The 15,775-nt window shown below is 37.7% G+C and overlaps 2 protein-coding genes across 2 annotated transcripts; both read left to right on the top strand.

Moving 5' to 3' along the window:
- The first annotated feature begins 387 nt into the window (after positions 1-387).
- On the top strand, positions 388-1,990 carry LOC140933447 (serine/threonine/tyrosine-interacting-like protein 1). The gene has a single exon (XM_073383006.1). It carries the CDS (start codon positions 476-478, stop codon positions 1,919-1,921), a length of 1,446 nt encoding a protein of 481 aa, XP_073239107.1. The 5' UTR covers positions 388-475; the 3' UTR covers positions 1,922-1,990.
- Positions 1,991-4,093: 2,103 nt separating this feature from the next.
- Positions 4,094-14,876, top strand: LOC140935542 (isobutyryl-CoA dehydrogenase, mitochondrial-like). The gene is made up of 15 exons (XM_073385102.1): positions 4,094-4,253; positions 5,025-5,125; positions 5,855-5,906; positions 6,720-6,837; positions 7,528-7,606; positions 8,264-8,294; positions 8,893-8,969; positions 9,420-9,483; positions 9,753-9,826; positions 9,937-10,023; positions 10,781-10,829; positions 11,464-11,561; positions 11,861-12,013; positions 12,868-12,970; positions 14,146-14,876. Exons 1-15 carry the CDS (start codon positions 4,118-4,120, stop codon positions 14,199-14,201), a joined length of 1,278 nt encoding a protein of 425 aa, XP_073241203.1. The 5' UTR covers positions 4,094-4,117; the 3' UTR covers positions 14,202-14,876.
- Positions 14,877-15,775: the final 899 nt, after the last annotated feature.

Raw genomic sequence — 15,775 nt, 5'->3', positions numbered from 1 at the left:
TTTCCCCCTTCACTCTACCCGGGAGGTGCTACTCAACAAAGTTTTGAACAAGAATGTTCTGCCCTTTTCAGTTACAAAGAAAAATAAGAGACTGCTCGCAGTTTAAAAGACTGCTAATTATTGCACCTTTATTTTCCTTATAAATTCGTTTCGTTTGAGAAGTAATATCAAACACTTGACACAGTATTTTATCACATTAACAAGCATTTCGTGGTTCGTTAAAAATACTCCGCCTGCTCAGGCTTCGCGACACTGCCAGGAAAAAGCTCCCAAGACTATGTTCACGGCCGACCCCTCCCCTCCCTCCTAAGCTTGAATAGGCTCGCGCTGCCGAAATTGGTTACCAGTACCTCACGGGGAGAAGTGAACAATAAATGTTTACTTTCCAAGATGAGATGCTTGCGCAAGTTACGGTGAAATTATTTTCTTTTCGCAGTGGGTTTCAGGGAACAGTTCTGCTAGGCAATATATTGCAATGGGAGGGACTCTTTCGCGGAGTCCGAGGCAAAAGTCTGTGAAAAAGGATAAACATGATGGATCAGTCAATGTGAAAGGAGATTCGAAGAATAGTGGCAAAAGAGTGAAGAGTGGAAAGCGCGAACAAGCCGCGGAATCAGTACAAGAAACTAAAGGAATGGAAAGAAGAGATAGTAAAAATTTTTGGATATCACATATAAATATGAGAAAGAAGTCTCAAGATTCTTTGCATTCTCAAACGGTAAACTCACAAAAGGCGCACTCGAAATCTCCAAGGGAGCTTAGCCATAAGACGAAACAACACACCGACAACAAGCAACTTGAGAAGGTTTCTGGACCGACCAAAAACCACACTCTAGCGAGCCAAACTAGTGCTTCGTCCAATTTTCAGAGGAGTGAGAAAGAAGCATTTACTGCAAACGGTTCAACTGCTGCTGGAAGTGAAAATCAAGATATTCAAGACTCGAATTCCAACGTTGTCCCGCAGTCACCGGGGCTTCTTCCTGGGCAGGCAAGCGGGAGCATTGATGCATCAAATTTGATCACCGGCAATGAACTGTACAATTATTTCTGGGACGGAGCAATACACTCCAATATCTTCGATCCTTCTTATCTGCTCTTGGTGGATGCTAGATCTAAAGCGGAGTTCGATCGCGGTCATATTATTTTAGCTCGCTGCGGAGCTACCCTGTATAATGATCTGGCTTCCCCGTTGCTCGGCTATGGGTTCAACTTCGGCGAGGACGCTGTTGCTAATCGGCTTAGCGAGTACACACACGTAATTGTATATGGAAACGCAGTCTCGGACCTGCGAAACGGAGAGCAGCCTGAGATTAAGCTCATGAGGGAGTTGATGAATTTTGAGCTGGTAGAACCTCTGTTTTTAGATTCAGGATATGATAGTTTCCAACAAGTTCTGCCATTTATGTGCACTACCAAAGAACTTACCATTCGACGAGATCATAAAGAAATCACTGTATATCCATCTCTCATTATAGAAAACCAGCTCTACTTGGGCAAAGGCGAGCAAGCAACTAATGCTAAAGTAATATCTGATTTGAGACTCACCCATGTCATCAACATTGGAAGTGAACATGCCTCTCCCTTCACTGATCGCATTCAGTATCTAAATATCAAACTGGACGATAATCCTTCCAGTGATTTGAAGGTCTATTTTTGCAAAGCTTGCCAGTTTATTTCTGATGCACTGTCTACGGGTGGATGCATCTTAGTTCACTGCAATCTTGGTGTGAGCCGCAGTTCAACAATTGTCATTGCATACTTAATGAAATCCCGACATTGGACTCTTAAGGTCGCTCATGACTATGTTAGAGACAGGAGGACGTGTATTCACCCTAATCGTGGCTTTTTGATTCAGCTTTCTGACTGGGAACAAAGCATACTTGGAAAGAAGTCCACTGATCCTGATGAGTTGTGGTTTTAAATGTGCACGTTTTTAAAACTTCTACGTCTATGAAATACCACAGGTTAGAGTTGGCCAGGTTCTTTGATAAACAGTGGCAGTGTATTTAGGATGTAAGTAGTAATTTAACACTATTTTTATACCCTCTACTTGGGTCAATTTAATAAAACGTTTGCAAGTGTAATTTACAAGTGTGGCTATTGTTTTCGTACTCAAAAACAATAGACTACACTAGGATTTTAAATTACACTTGTAAAAGTTTTATTTAATTGACCCCTGGATACGGTACTGCCATTTTACATAGTCACTCTCTCGTCCATAGAGGCAGGGGAAGTGGAGGGAAAAAAAAGAGTGCAAGGGGGGTTGGAAATTTTTATTGGAATACCCAAGGGGAGCCTCTATGAAGAAGAGAAGCATGATCACCCAAGCCATGCAAAGGTCTAGCCATTTGCAGGGCAAAGGCAATACCTTCATTTCTTACTAAGTTATTTATTTACTCAATTATATCTGTTTTATAATGATGTTATTTAATAATCTGTGATGCGTAGAATAAATTATGGTTCTACATGTATCTAAAATGATTTATTATTATATATTTATTTTTATCACTATCCTGGTAATTGTAGGAGAAGACAATATTTTCAGAGTGTTTACACTGTAGTAGACAATTTTGATTGGTTAGGAACAGAGCAAAATATTAAATATTAGATAGCTCACAAATAATAAAATATTGTATGGCCATGATTTCTGGATGACATGTGATATGTATCTAACTTGAGAGGCTTATAAGTACAGTACTAGTTAGGAAGTTCCCAAATTTGAAAATAAGCTCACTTTTTTCTTCCCACTTGGAACCCAGGAAATTTATAGGCAGTGTCTAAATTGTGCATGTTATCTTAAAGTAAAATTATGAAGGTATTTGGATATACTCCACGATTTATTTAAAAGGTGCTAGGTTTTCTTACATTTGGTTGTAATAATGATGGAATAATCGAGATGCAATGTTATGTTATTTATGAAATCAACTTTGGCTCTCTTCAATAATAATAAACTTATTTTCTCAATCTATTTTATAATGCCCCCTGCCGAGAAGCCCTTTGGTCACCAAGAAATAGTACTTTTTACAAAACAGAGCATCATGAATTTCAAACGTTTGGAGGTTTTGAGCTCCCTACCTTAATTATTCATAGAGAACAGCCTTACTCAATTTTTTTCTTCAAATTTGTGGCCCCTAAGAGGAACTGAAGGTAAAATGGTTTGTAACTTTACATTACAAACCTCACACCTGTTTTTTATTAATGTAGGGTACTTATGTACAGTAAAACCCTGCTTTACAGACACCTGCTTATTAATACGAACAGTTTGCTTTGTCCCTGGGGAAACAAAGCCCTTAGATTTTCTCTCAATAATTCGAAATTATCTTTAATATGGACACTTTCTATGGCCCCCTTAGTGTCTGTGTCAACAGGGTTCAACTGTATTTAAGAATGATACCAACCCAGTATTTTATCATTAGGTGATTGTAATTTACTCATTAACTCTAGTAAACTGGTGCAAAGTGCAGCTTAAAATTGGTATTTATTAATATTTAAATTGATTATCTGTTCATAGTGCATAGTGCTAGTACCACTTTGGGATGTAACTTTAGGCAACACTGATGTATATAGCTCTTAGAACACGTCAACAAAACTAAGCTTATCTTTTTTGTATTATAAGGAAAGAAATAAATTTCTTTTTGAAAAGTGCTCTTAGTTTCAGCTTTTTGTCATGACAATCGGTTTTGTTGCTTAATTTGTTTCCTTTTTATTATTCATCTGAAATGCCATCTCTGATCAGGTACAAAATCTTGTCGAGCAATAAAACCCTAGCCTGCGTTGCAGCTGGACTTTGTCAATCAAGACCTAAGATAGAGAAAGTGAAAACTATGAGACAAAAAAAAGTTCTAGTAAAAGAGTAGTACACTTCTAAATAAAAAGTGAAACAATATTAATCCATGCTCTACTCTATGGGTAAATAAAAATATATTTTAACATCTGGTAAAAAGGCCTGCTACTCCAGCTAGCCTGCCCTCAGGTCAGAGAATGGTGAAATGGCATCAAAAGGCAGGGAACAGCAACTTTAGCAACCTCTTCGTTCAGTTAGAACCCTGGGTCCTCCTCCGGTTCCTCCCGAGTCCCTCCCCTTTTTTCAAGACATCGCCAGGTCGCTTAGACAAAAATGGCGGGCAAGTTAGCGAGGGTTTGTGGCTCGTCACTTTTACGAGGAATTCGACGCCTTCGTGGACTTAATGCTCAGCAATGGAAATCAGTAACAAGAGAAAACACATGGAGACACATGTCATCTGTCTTAGACCGTACGTTTTTTTAGTAAAATAGTTTAATTTTTTCTCAAATTTTGTACTTTTGAAACATGAAGTCATCACATGCGACAGAGAATTTGTTCTGAAAATTTTACCGTATTTTAGCCTTTTTTATTGGGACAATATTGGCCATACGTGTGTAATGAAAGTTTTGTATTTTCAAAAGTTATAAAACAGTTGAATAAATAATATAAGACTCGTATCGTTGTAGATATATTTGGGTGCTATCGAGATTCCGTGGAATTACGCAATCCACAGGATACCCCTTTTCCTACTTCCTGCCTCTATTTACACAGTCAAGCGAGGTCAAGCGTACGCCCAAGATTCCATTCATGAATTTTTTATTTCAAATGGGGAAGAGGCGAGTCTTACTCTGAAAGGACAGATGTGTTCCCACAAACTTACATAAGCCGCAGGAAGCAAAGACTTTTCAGTCTAACTGGAATTTGAGAGGAATGGGGGGGGGGGGGGGGGGGGGTTCAAACCTAAAACCCTCTGTGTAGTGAGTATGGAACACAACAATTAATTAGTTCTGAATTTTTTATTGCAGTCACACCGATCTTACAACTACAATATTTAGAAGATAATCCTTGGAAATATTTTTCAATTTTACAATACAAAGGTGTATGGTGTAAGAAAGTACCACCTAGTGTTTAGGAGATTATTGACCTGATTATTTTACCAAAAATTTACAGTGGGAAAATACCCATTTTTAAAACTTATAGTTTTTTTTTTTATTAGCAAGTTTTCATTCTTCTTTTTCAGCATCCATGGGGCTCACAGATCATCAAAGAGAGTTCCAAAAAGTAGCTGCTGATTTTGCAAAAAACGAGCTGGCACCTGAAATGATGAAATGGGATCAAGAGGTTATTGTTGATAATAACTTTCACAAGTTTTAAGTCTTAATGTACACATGTGCCATTTACTGTTATGTAGTTTATTTCAGCATGGTGAGAGTATAGTCAACTCATGCCTTGTTGTCAGCCCGCTATAACAGACACCCCGATAATATGGACAGCAGCTAAATCCCAGGCAAATTACGGACCCTCGCTAATGAGGACCCTAACTCGAGGTTCCTACAATGTCTGCAATAAAGGGAGTTGAGGCTAAAATGTAATTTAGGCGAGGTTAAACGTGAAACAATGCTGGCCAGCGGTCTCCTTTACTAATCATATGTGGGGCGGTCTCGGGGTTTAGCAAGACCTTAGTGATTGTACAGTGCTTTGGCAGGAGTCAATCATTTTGCTCACGTCACTTTTGCATGCAGTAGTTATGGTTGTTTTTTACCCTTAACCCTCCCTCCTCTCTGGATGCTGTTTTGGTAAGTATCTGCGCCTCTTTCCACTGAGGTTCTCAGTGTGACGGTGCCTGGTGGGTGCCGTTCTCAGGGTTGTCATGGTTACCTTCTAAGATCGCTTGCGGCCCCCTTCCCCACACCCATCTATTGTTGATGGGTTTAAACTTGATACAAAAAAACGTGGGATTGCTTTTATTGCAGATTCAGGATTAGTATATGATCTAAAACAGTTTTTGTGATGGGGACAAATTCATAGACCACAGTAATCTGAATTAGCAAGTCTATGTTCTTTTGCCAGGAAACATTCCCTGTAGAAGTATTAAAAAAACTAGCAGCACTAGGATTTGGAGGTGAGTGAAGTAAACTATGTTACTAACAAACAACTACATTCAAGCAACATGTATGACATGTTAATAAACAAAAATAAAATACCATAATGGTTTAATTCTGAGATATAAAATAGAAAATCATTTAAGTCAGGCTAATTTGCAAACACAGACTAAACTGCCTTTTGCATCAGGACATACTAATCGTCAGGTACATCACAATGGTTTTCAACAGGTTTTATTTTTTGGCACATAAATGTAGCACCATCTTATCAGCCTCTTTGCCAGGGTGCAAAGAAAGTAATCTTTTATACAGCTTCCCCTTCAGGCAAGCTGTAGCTAAGAATTACTAGCCTAAAGGTCATTAAACTGGCCCAGAAAATATTTTTGATGAGCAGGATTGCATTGATTATGGCTCTTCTGTAATATGAATTCCCCAAAAATTTCACTTGAAAGTTAAGAACAGAATTCTCTAGCCCAGTAGAAACATCCTCTAGCCCCGAGCTATCAGACATGACTTTCTTTGCATACTGTTTGATTTTGCCAGCATAAGGCCACTAAAGCAAGGTGGTACTTAATCAAGGATTTGCCTGCAGTGTAGGTGTATTTTGGGTGGGCAAAAGCTTGTTCATGTTCATATTGTTGTAGCCGCTGTCTTTGATTTTATGACAGAGGAAGATTGGGGTCCTCTCTTCGGGAGTTTCAACATGACGCTTTCGCGAGCAAAAACATTCATGCACCCAAAGAAAATGCCTGCAGTGCAGGCCAATCAAGGATGGGTCTATGTACCTGCAAATGCACATTACGTTTTAATGTTTCCAATGATTTTTCTGTCAGCAATGTATGCTAAAGAAGATTATGGAGGCAGTGGACTGTCCAGATTAGAAGCATCAGTAATTTTTGAAGCTCTGTCATCAGGATGTGTCAGCACAACTGCATATCTTAGCATTCACAAGTGAGACCCTCTGCCTATGATTCTTTGGGGCTAAAAATAAAACAGACATCATCATGAATAACACTGATCATTATAAATCTTAACTCCCTTTTTAATATACTAAGGGACTTTTTACATGGAGGCTGGAAGATCCTGGAAGGCAGAACAACTTTTTGTTGGGTTTATGTGCAGAAATATTATTTTGGTCTGTGATTGTGGTTGTCTTTCAACTCATCCTCATGTATTTGACTCGCAGTGCATTCAACACCTTGAGCAATCAAGCATTGATTGTTACTTTCATCGGCACTTTCTACTCTATCGTTTGGTTTGATGCTGTATGTTGGAAAAAGAAATGGTCCTAAATATTGGACAAGTTCAGAATCATCACAATCATCAGCTCATGGTAACACCAAATGAAATAGCTTTTATTTGCTGTGATTACCCACTGAACGTCCCGCTGCCATTTGGTCTGGTTTGTCCCTAATACTAGGATCCTCCCAGCAAAAGCATCACATTGTGCTAGAAGCACTAGGAATAAGTACAACCCTTTGCATGTAAACTGGATACAGCAAACACAAAGTGCTAGGATGATCTGCCCTTCTAGGAAATTCTTATCATGAATCTTTTTGAGCTGTCAAATTTTTGCATATTCTGAGTTGTTGTTCACCTGCTTATTATGTTTGAACAGTGGTTTTATTTTTGTTTTTTCAGCATGGCTGCATGGATGATTGACGAGTTTGGCTCTGAGGAACTGAGACAAAACTTTATTCCTGCATTAGCATCTATGGAGGTATTATTCTAATAATATAATTTTGTTTTATCAAGTGGAAATACCATACATTTAGGTTAGTAGGTGCAATGTCTGATAAAATATGCTTTTGTGCCAGCTACAATATACGGCTAATGCAGAAATCTTAAGTTGTTACTCCCCTAGCTGTGACCAATAGTGAAAATTTTGTCAAGGTGTTAAGGCTTACCTATTTTGTTGAAATGATACATTTTGCCAGAATTACAGTTGCGGGATCTGATTTTCTGCCACAACAAGTAGACATGAAAGTTCTCAAATAAGCACACTGTGTAAAATTTGCCCACAATAGTAGCCTGCGAAGCGCAGACGTATTTCCGGTCGTCGCTTCTCTTCCTCCGTTATTTTTCGGAGGGAGAGAAGTGACCACTGGAAATACATCTGCGCTTGCAGGCTACCACAATAGTTACCTGTGGAAAAAAAGTTAAGGATGCATCAAATCACCCTGGCTTAGTTTGGGGTCATGGCTCATGGTCATGCCAGCCAAATGCGTAGTGCCTGGGCTGATGTCAGATGTCACCATGCACTTACTGCAAGAAAATTAGCTATGATTTGGTTTTCTGTGAAATTAATAATAATTATTTAACACATAATTATTTTACACAGTCAATTATTATGTTGTCTGTATCATCAATTTCGCAGAAATTTGCATCATACTGCTTAACAGAACCTGGTAAGTAATTTGGTTGTTTGGATATAAGCTGGGCCCCTCTATCTTGTATTGAAATAAATTCATTTTATTACAACCTTTTGAAGCTTAAAACAGAGAGTAATAATTGATCTGCGATGCTATGTAGCTTGTTTTGAAATGCTTCTTTTAGTGCCAAATAATTATAAGTAACCAAAAAAACAATGAAATTAGAGTGTAATAGTGCATATTGGTCTATCATTTCATGGGTTTAGTATGCAATATTAACCCTCCTAAAACCCCATATGAAGTTGTATAAGCCCAGGGGACCGTTTCTCGAAAGCCCCGCTAACTTTTTGGGCCCGAAAACAAATATTCAAATCAAAAATATAATTTATAAAGAATAAGAGCGCAGGTCCTGGCTAGCAAACTACTCCATTTTGTTTCATTAACTGATAGCTTTATCATGTTAGATGCAAAGCTATTGAAACCTTGATCTTTAATGTAAATGAAGACAGCTTAGCGGGTCCGTTAATAATCGGGACTTTTGAGAAACGGGCCCCAGAACTTATAAGCAAATGTTTAAGGTATACCTGGTAAATTATATAATCTCTATCTCAAATGAGAACATGTTTTTCAAAAGGTAGTGGGAGTGATGCTTCTTCATTGTCAACAACTGCTAGGAAAGATGGAGATTGTTACATCCTTAATGGTTCTAAGGTAACAATTAAAGTTTGTTAAAAATATGGCATAACTTATACCTTTAGGTCCACTAAAGTTTTCGTGGTCTGCAGCTGGAACTCCAAAGAATATCTGATGTCTTGTTGTCACAGCACTGATAACAAACATTTTACTACCAATAGCAACATTTATTATGATTATGGTGTGAAGCTTGATTTAAAGTTCTTTTTTACTGTATTTTCAAAGCACCCTTTTGATCATGTTAAACCTACAATATTATGGTAGTTTTACCTACAAGTAAATGAGTACCAGAAGATTTTATGCTGTACTTGTTCTCTCCATCAACACTCAAGCTCTCTTATTTAACTGTTGGCTGTTGTCCAGAATAAGGGTTATCTTGCATTGCTTAGTATAGAACAGCTGCAAGGTTAATACAGTAAATAGAAAATGTAATGTATAATTTTAACGGCACATGTCTTCTCTAATAAGGCATTCATCAGTGGTGGAGGTGAAACTGATGTGTATGTAGTAATGGTCAGAACTGGAGAACAAGGTATGTATTTAACAAATCAATTGGCCTGCGTAGCAAGAGTTTCCAATCAAGTTATTGCTTGAAAGTTACAGCAGGAGCAAAAGAAATGGAAGAGAAGACTGGTGCATAAATGCTTGCTATACAGGCTACAAATCAACAGGAATTTTCCATGGTCATCCTCTCCAATATATGCCTGCTAAGTTCCTATTGCAATTTTTTTCTCTCCATTTAACATCTCTTTTTTAAAATCAAGATTAATTTTCTTCTCCTTATCTCATTCATCTTATCAGGTCCTAAAGGAATTTCCACACTTGTTGTTGAAAAGGGAACACCAGGTTTAAGTTTTGGCAAGAAAGAGAAAAAGGTAATGTAGCTAGTCTGCAAAATCACTATTAATAGTATTTTATAAATTAAAAATAATAACATTGTTTGCAGCTCACATAGTCATTGCATGAATGCTTTTATTTTGATTAGGTTGGATGGAATTCCCAGCCAACAAGAGCAGTTATATTTGAGGATTGTAAAGTTCCTGTTTCTAACAGGGTTGGAGCCGAAGGACAGGTATATTATATAAAACCAATTCTTTGAAAATACTGTATTTCCTCAAAAAAGCGCCCAGGCACTTATTAAAATTTTGGCTGAAAGGAGGGGCATTTAACTGAGGGGGGAGGCCCTTATTATTCAACATACTATAATTTCTTTTATTTTGGCTAAATCTTTGTAAAAAAAAGCAAACACTACAACTTTATTGACATAAATGTAAGGTCAATATGCAGGACTAAATGTTTATTAAAACAGTGGTTGCTAATCGAGAACCGTAGTCCCATTTTACACTTTACACTAATGTATTGGTATGCTTACACGTTTGAAAAAAAAATTGATCATCTCATCATCCTGGTCAATAATTATGCATAATTATGGTTGCATTTTTCTTGTATCCCTATACTTTTTAAGAAAATTATGTAGAGGGGAGTGGGGGGGGGGGGAGGGGAGCACTTACTAGAGGGGGGTGCTTAGTTGACATTCTGGCCTAGGGGGAGAGCACTTATTTGGGGGAAGGTGCATATTACAGCATGGGTACTTATTTGAGGAAATACACTAGCTTACCACTGCTACAGAATTAAGCCTATTCTATTTTGTGGAAATACCGTTTTATTTACTGAAAAAGGGCCATGACACTTTTCAAATAAGTGCAGAACGTATTTGAATGCAGAGGTCATTGACAGGCAATGTCTATATAGAAATAATTTCCATTTGCAAAATAACAGTGCTTCATATAAATTTTTCGTTATGTATTCACCTTGGGAAACTTTTTCAGGGGTTCAATATAGCGATGTATGGACTAAATGGTGGACGTATAAATATTGGTGAGCAACAGAAAGTCACTCATGCCGTTTTGTTCTTGGATGTTGTGTGTTTTTTTTTTTATATAGATTTCAATTTCTTAGTTCATAATAATGCAGGCCGACCTGGCACCCAAGGTCTCATTTTTTTAACTGAATAATATTACAGTCAAGCCAGGTCAAGCATACCCCCAAGATTCCATTAATGAATTTATTACTTAAAATTGAATCCATTGGATAGGTTGTAGATATCAGATTTATCTCTGTATTCCTGCATGTGTGAATTCACACACGAGGTAGTTGTGAAAGCTCAGTTTTCTTGAATTTGATGTAAATACCCTCAAACAATTTTATTCAATCTGACCAAGTACAGACAGGTTATCGTAAAAAATTCACTGTTCATTATGCATGCAGGAATGTAGATTTGAATTTGATACTGGTTGTGGCAAAGACTAATGGTTTCATCTTTCAAAAAACCTATTCATTAATGTAATCTTGGCGGGTACGCTTGACTGTCATCACGCCAACCTTAATAGTGGAGTCATCATGAAGAGGCAAAAAGTTAAAAAACTTTTGAGGCCAGTTCTTTCTTTGTAAGAGTGGAAATTAAAGAACAATCTTCGCTTTATTCATTTTTGACATTTCAATGTTTCTTCAGCATCCTGCTCATTAGGAGCTGCTCAAGCATCGATTGAACAAGCAATTGAACATGCTAAGGTGCGGAAACAGTTTAACAGACCTCTAGCAGACAATCAGGTGAGAACTCTCACTGGTACAACTTAAGGTATTTTAATGTAAGTTTGTGTAGAGAGAACATGACACTAGTACAAGGGTATTGTCACCCATGACCCTTCAAGCCCCGATATCCACATGTATACAAATTTTCTAGACTCAATAAGTGTTAGAAAACTTTCAAATTTTAAGATGAAGTGATGCATTAAAAATTTTAGTGCACAAGTGTTAACTCATTTAAGTTACATTGAATACCATCTGTATTTTGGTAACGTGAAATATTTCACAACAATCCACTAACCACATATTTTCATGTCTTTCAGCACATCCAGTTTAAACTAGCTGAGATGGCGACAGCTCTTATAACGTCTCGACTGATTGTACGTCAAGCTGCTCATGCTCTGGATTCCAAGTCTCCTGATGCATCTACACTGTGTTCCATGGCTAAGCTGTCTGCAACAGATCAATGTTTTGAGGTTTGTTCACAAAATGGGCATTTCAAGTCTTTTGAAATAAGAAAGTTCAGTTTTAAAGCATTCCAGAAGGCATGCACATGTCACAGATAATTATAGCTCTTAAAATAATTTCTTGATGAATTTTCCTTCTGTTGACAGAATAACAGTGAGCAACAGGCGTCATAAATGGGCGTTTTTGAGTTAAAATCAATCAATGTTAATGTTTTAGATTGTGAAAACTTGATATGAGAGCAAAGAAAGGCACACCAAACTTAGTTGTAGTTGCCTGCAACTAATTAACCCCCACATGAACAAAAAAACAAGGGGGGTTCCAGTAACTCCTAGAACCTACCCAGCCGGACCCAGGTGGCCAACTGGGTATGCTATGGATGCCCAGTTTTCGGAGAGAACAAAAACAAAAGAACAAAAAAACAAGGGGGGTTCCAGTAACCCTTAGAACCTACTCAGCGGGCCTCAGGTGGCCAACTGGGTATGCTATGGATGCCCAGTTTTCGGAGAGAAAAGCGTTCCTTTTAAACACCTTAGTTTTTGAACTTGAGTTGAAATCCCCAATCCCAGCAGAGGGCACATATAGCTGAGAACCACATCACAATGTTAAAATTGAATCATTGATTGTTACATAATATTTTTTGCAGCAGTGACACTAAAACATAAAAATACCACACATTGACCTCGAACAGGGGAGTCATTTACCCCAAAGCCTCGGCCCTACCTGCATCTGCTAAAGCTACTCTGCTCTTAATTCTACTCTTTACTATGCGTCTAGTCCACTGTCCATGTACACATAAATGTTATTTATTATTATTAGCTTGGGAACAAGGTGAACAAAACCACTTTATTGAACTTTTCTCCAGATTTGTAATGATGCTCTCCAAATCTTTGGGGGTTATGGCTACCTAAAGGACTATGCTGTTCAGCAGTACATGAGGGACTGTAGAGTGCATCAGATTTTAGAAGGTAGTACTTCTATAGCATCTTAAGCCTGATTTCCACTAGCGCATAAGTATAAACAAAAACACAAGTACATGTGTAAGCAAGTGAAAACTGAGTCGACATAAGCATAAACACACACCAAACGGACAAGCTCTTTCTGTTTTTTCTTGTGCTTATGTCACAGCTCTGACTAGTGAAAATGGGGTTGACATTTATAAGCACAAGCATAAGCACAAGGCCATGGATCAATCGTAGGCCAATTTGACCCAGACCTCATTTGAACATTTCAAAAGCAATAGGGCATATGCAATCTTGTTTATCATCGGGTTGAGGAGAGTTGGTATCAAGAATTGAGTCAAATATGCCATTCTGCGCGTGCGGATGTCCTTATGCTTATGCTTATGAGCTAGCGAAAACCAGATGTTATAGAGCATTTTCACATGACATCACAGTGGCCATATTGGTGTCCCAAAACAATGAAACAGTGGCCATGTTGTTGTTCCAAATAAATCCTGTGGGGGTTGAAATCTTTTCTTATGCAAACCCTTTCTTTTGTTCCAATGAATTGCATAGATGCTGGTCACATGAGTGAAAATGCTCTATTGTCAGTTATGCAATTATTATTTACCCCAAGTGCTACTTTTGATAAGTTCTGGCCAGTTTAAAGTACAGCTTACATGAACACATGCACAATGTACCAAAACAAACAACTCTTCTGGGCACTGTCAAGTTTGAAGTATATCACATGCACTCTAGAGCTGTGGAATAATGGTGAATCCTGATCTCATGTCAACAATTTTTCTTGGGTCAATTATTACTGGAATGTCTAAGCAGTAACTTGGTACAAACTTCATTTCCCAGAAAAACTGTCAACCCATGCCTTGTCATTTGTTGGCTGAAATAAGTAGCTTAACAAGGCTGTACTCTAAGAAAAGGGAGGGAAGGGAACCCAGTGCCCTGAGCCTGTGAAATCCAAGGTACCCAGCATACGATTTCTATGAAAAAAACTAAGATTTTCTACTCAACCTGGAGCAAAAGGTAGGCAGGCCACCTGGAACTGCTATTAATAGCACAGCCTTGTTTAATATTAGTTTTTGCCACAGTAATATCTATAATAGCATTCACTTATCTTACCTACTATTGGGTCTATTAATTTCCAATCAACTGACTTGCCTTTATGATCTTCTCTTTTCTTGCAGGAACCAATGAAATCATGCGATTAATAATTTCCAGAAGTCTCCTGCAAAATAGCTGACCTTGGATGCTTTTAAAAATTAATATTATTTTTAATATAATGAAGTACCAGAGTGACGTCCTCATTGACTATAAGAGGGCTCAATAGTTGAACTAGAGCAGAATACAAGGAGACTGGATTAAATCTTGAACATTTATTGGTACTCAGAAGTTGCATGCCTCCTGCAAGGCAATCATCATACAACTCATCAATCATCAGTTGCCTGATGATTGCCTCGCAAGAGGCATGAAACTCCAAGTAGCAATAAATGTTTAAGATTTAATGCAGTTTCATCAATCTACCTGTATTATTTTTAATATTATATATAGTGGAAATTCTGCCTAGGGATAATTTTTTTTAGACAGTGTTGTACTTATTTAAAAATTCTGGATCTTGAGCTTAAGGTCAGTTACAGTATTTTAAACTGCAGGACAGTAAAATAAATTATATTTTTTGCAGAGCTGAGGAACAGTACCAAAAAACTAATGTTAACACTTATTTAACTTTATTTATTATCTGTTTGCGACCAAACAAAGCAAGTAAACATACCCTCCCTCTGACACTGCTACATTATAATTATAGAATTCAAAATTATTATAATTTAACTGATGTAATGTAAAAAAACCAACAAATTTAACGTGCACTCAAAGGACTGTACAAAGCTCTAGAACAATAAAGCAGATTCAATTCTTTCAACCGATTTCCTGTACATCTTGCATACTGAAGTGAAAAAACAAGAACAAGAACAAGTCTCAGGCAGCTAATTTAGGTTAGTTTGTGTTATAATGCGATGTACACATTGTACACTCCAACCAGCAAATACTGGCTTTGAGTCAGAAATAACGTAACATTATTGTAAGTGGGACTGGAAGAGTGAATTTGAGATAATTTGAAGGGATGCACAGAGTTAGGTACCTAAGACCGCAGTGTCAAATTCTGCCTTTCTTTATAAGCCAACTTGGAAGGAAAAACTAAAGGTTGTAAAGGACCAATTGCATAAAACCCACTGCGCGAGCCACCTTTTGTCTTACACCAAAATCAAGCAAGTGAAATTAAGGCTGTGTAGAACTTAACATTCCAATTTAGCTGCATATGTCTGGCATAAAAATAGAGATTTCTTTTGGACTGACGCGTGAACTATATTGGTCTTTATTGCACACACCACTTTGCTTACATTGGGTATAAATGGCTACTCTTGACTGCAGTATCCAGTCTCGTCTCATGTGCCCCATCTCAAGCGAGTTTGATTGCCTGCCTACTTGTTGTATTTACCCTGGAACTTGAAATCTTAAGTGACATCCCTGCTGAAGTTCACAGGTTTACAGCAATAATCTCTCTTCAAATTTTCTTAGAAAGGCACTAGATCACAAATGATGGTGTCAGTGAAAGCATGGGTTTGGTGGACAATCAAGTTCTCTCTTGTGTGTATCTCAATCAGTAATGCCTCTCAGCTGCAATTAACTTAAATCAAAAGGTTAGTCACAAAACATTCTCCTGCAAAAAATCTTTCCTTTTTTGGCAAGCAAAAAATACATTTTTCCATCAGCCAGATTACCAAAATTTAGAGTAATACTATATTGCAAAGAGACAAAAAC

Source organism: Porites lutea, chromosome 4 (assembly GCF_958299795.1).
Source record: "Porites lutea chromosome 4, jaPorLute2.1, whole genome shotgun sequence".
Classification (NCBI taxonomy): Eukaryota; Metazoa; Cnidaria; class Anthozoa; order Scleractinia; family Poritidae; genus Porites; species Porites lutea.
Note: the sequence above shows the minus strand (reverse complement) of the source record. Positions and strands in the feature narration are given on the sequence as shown.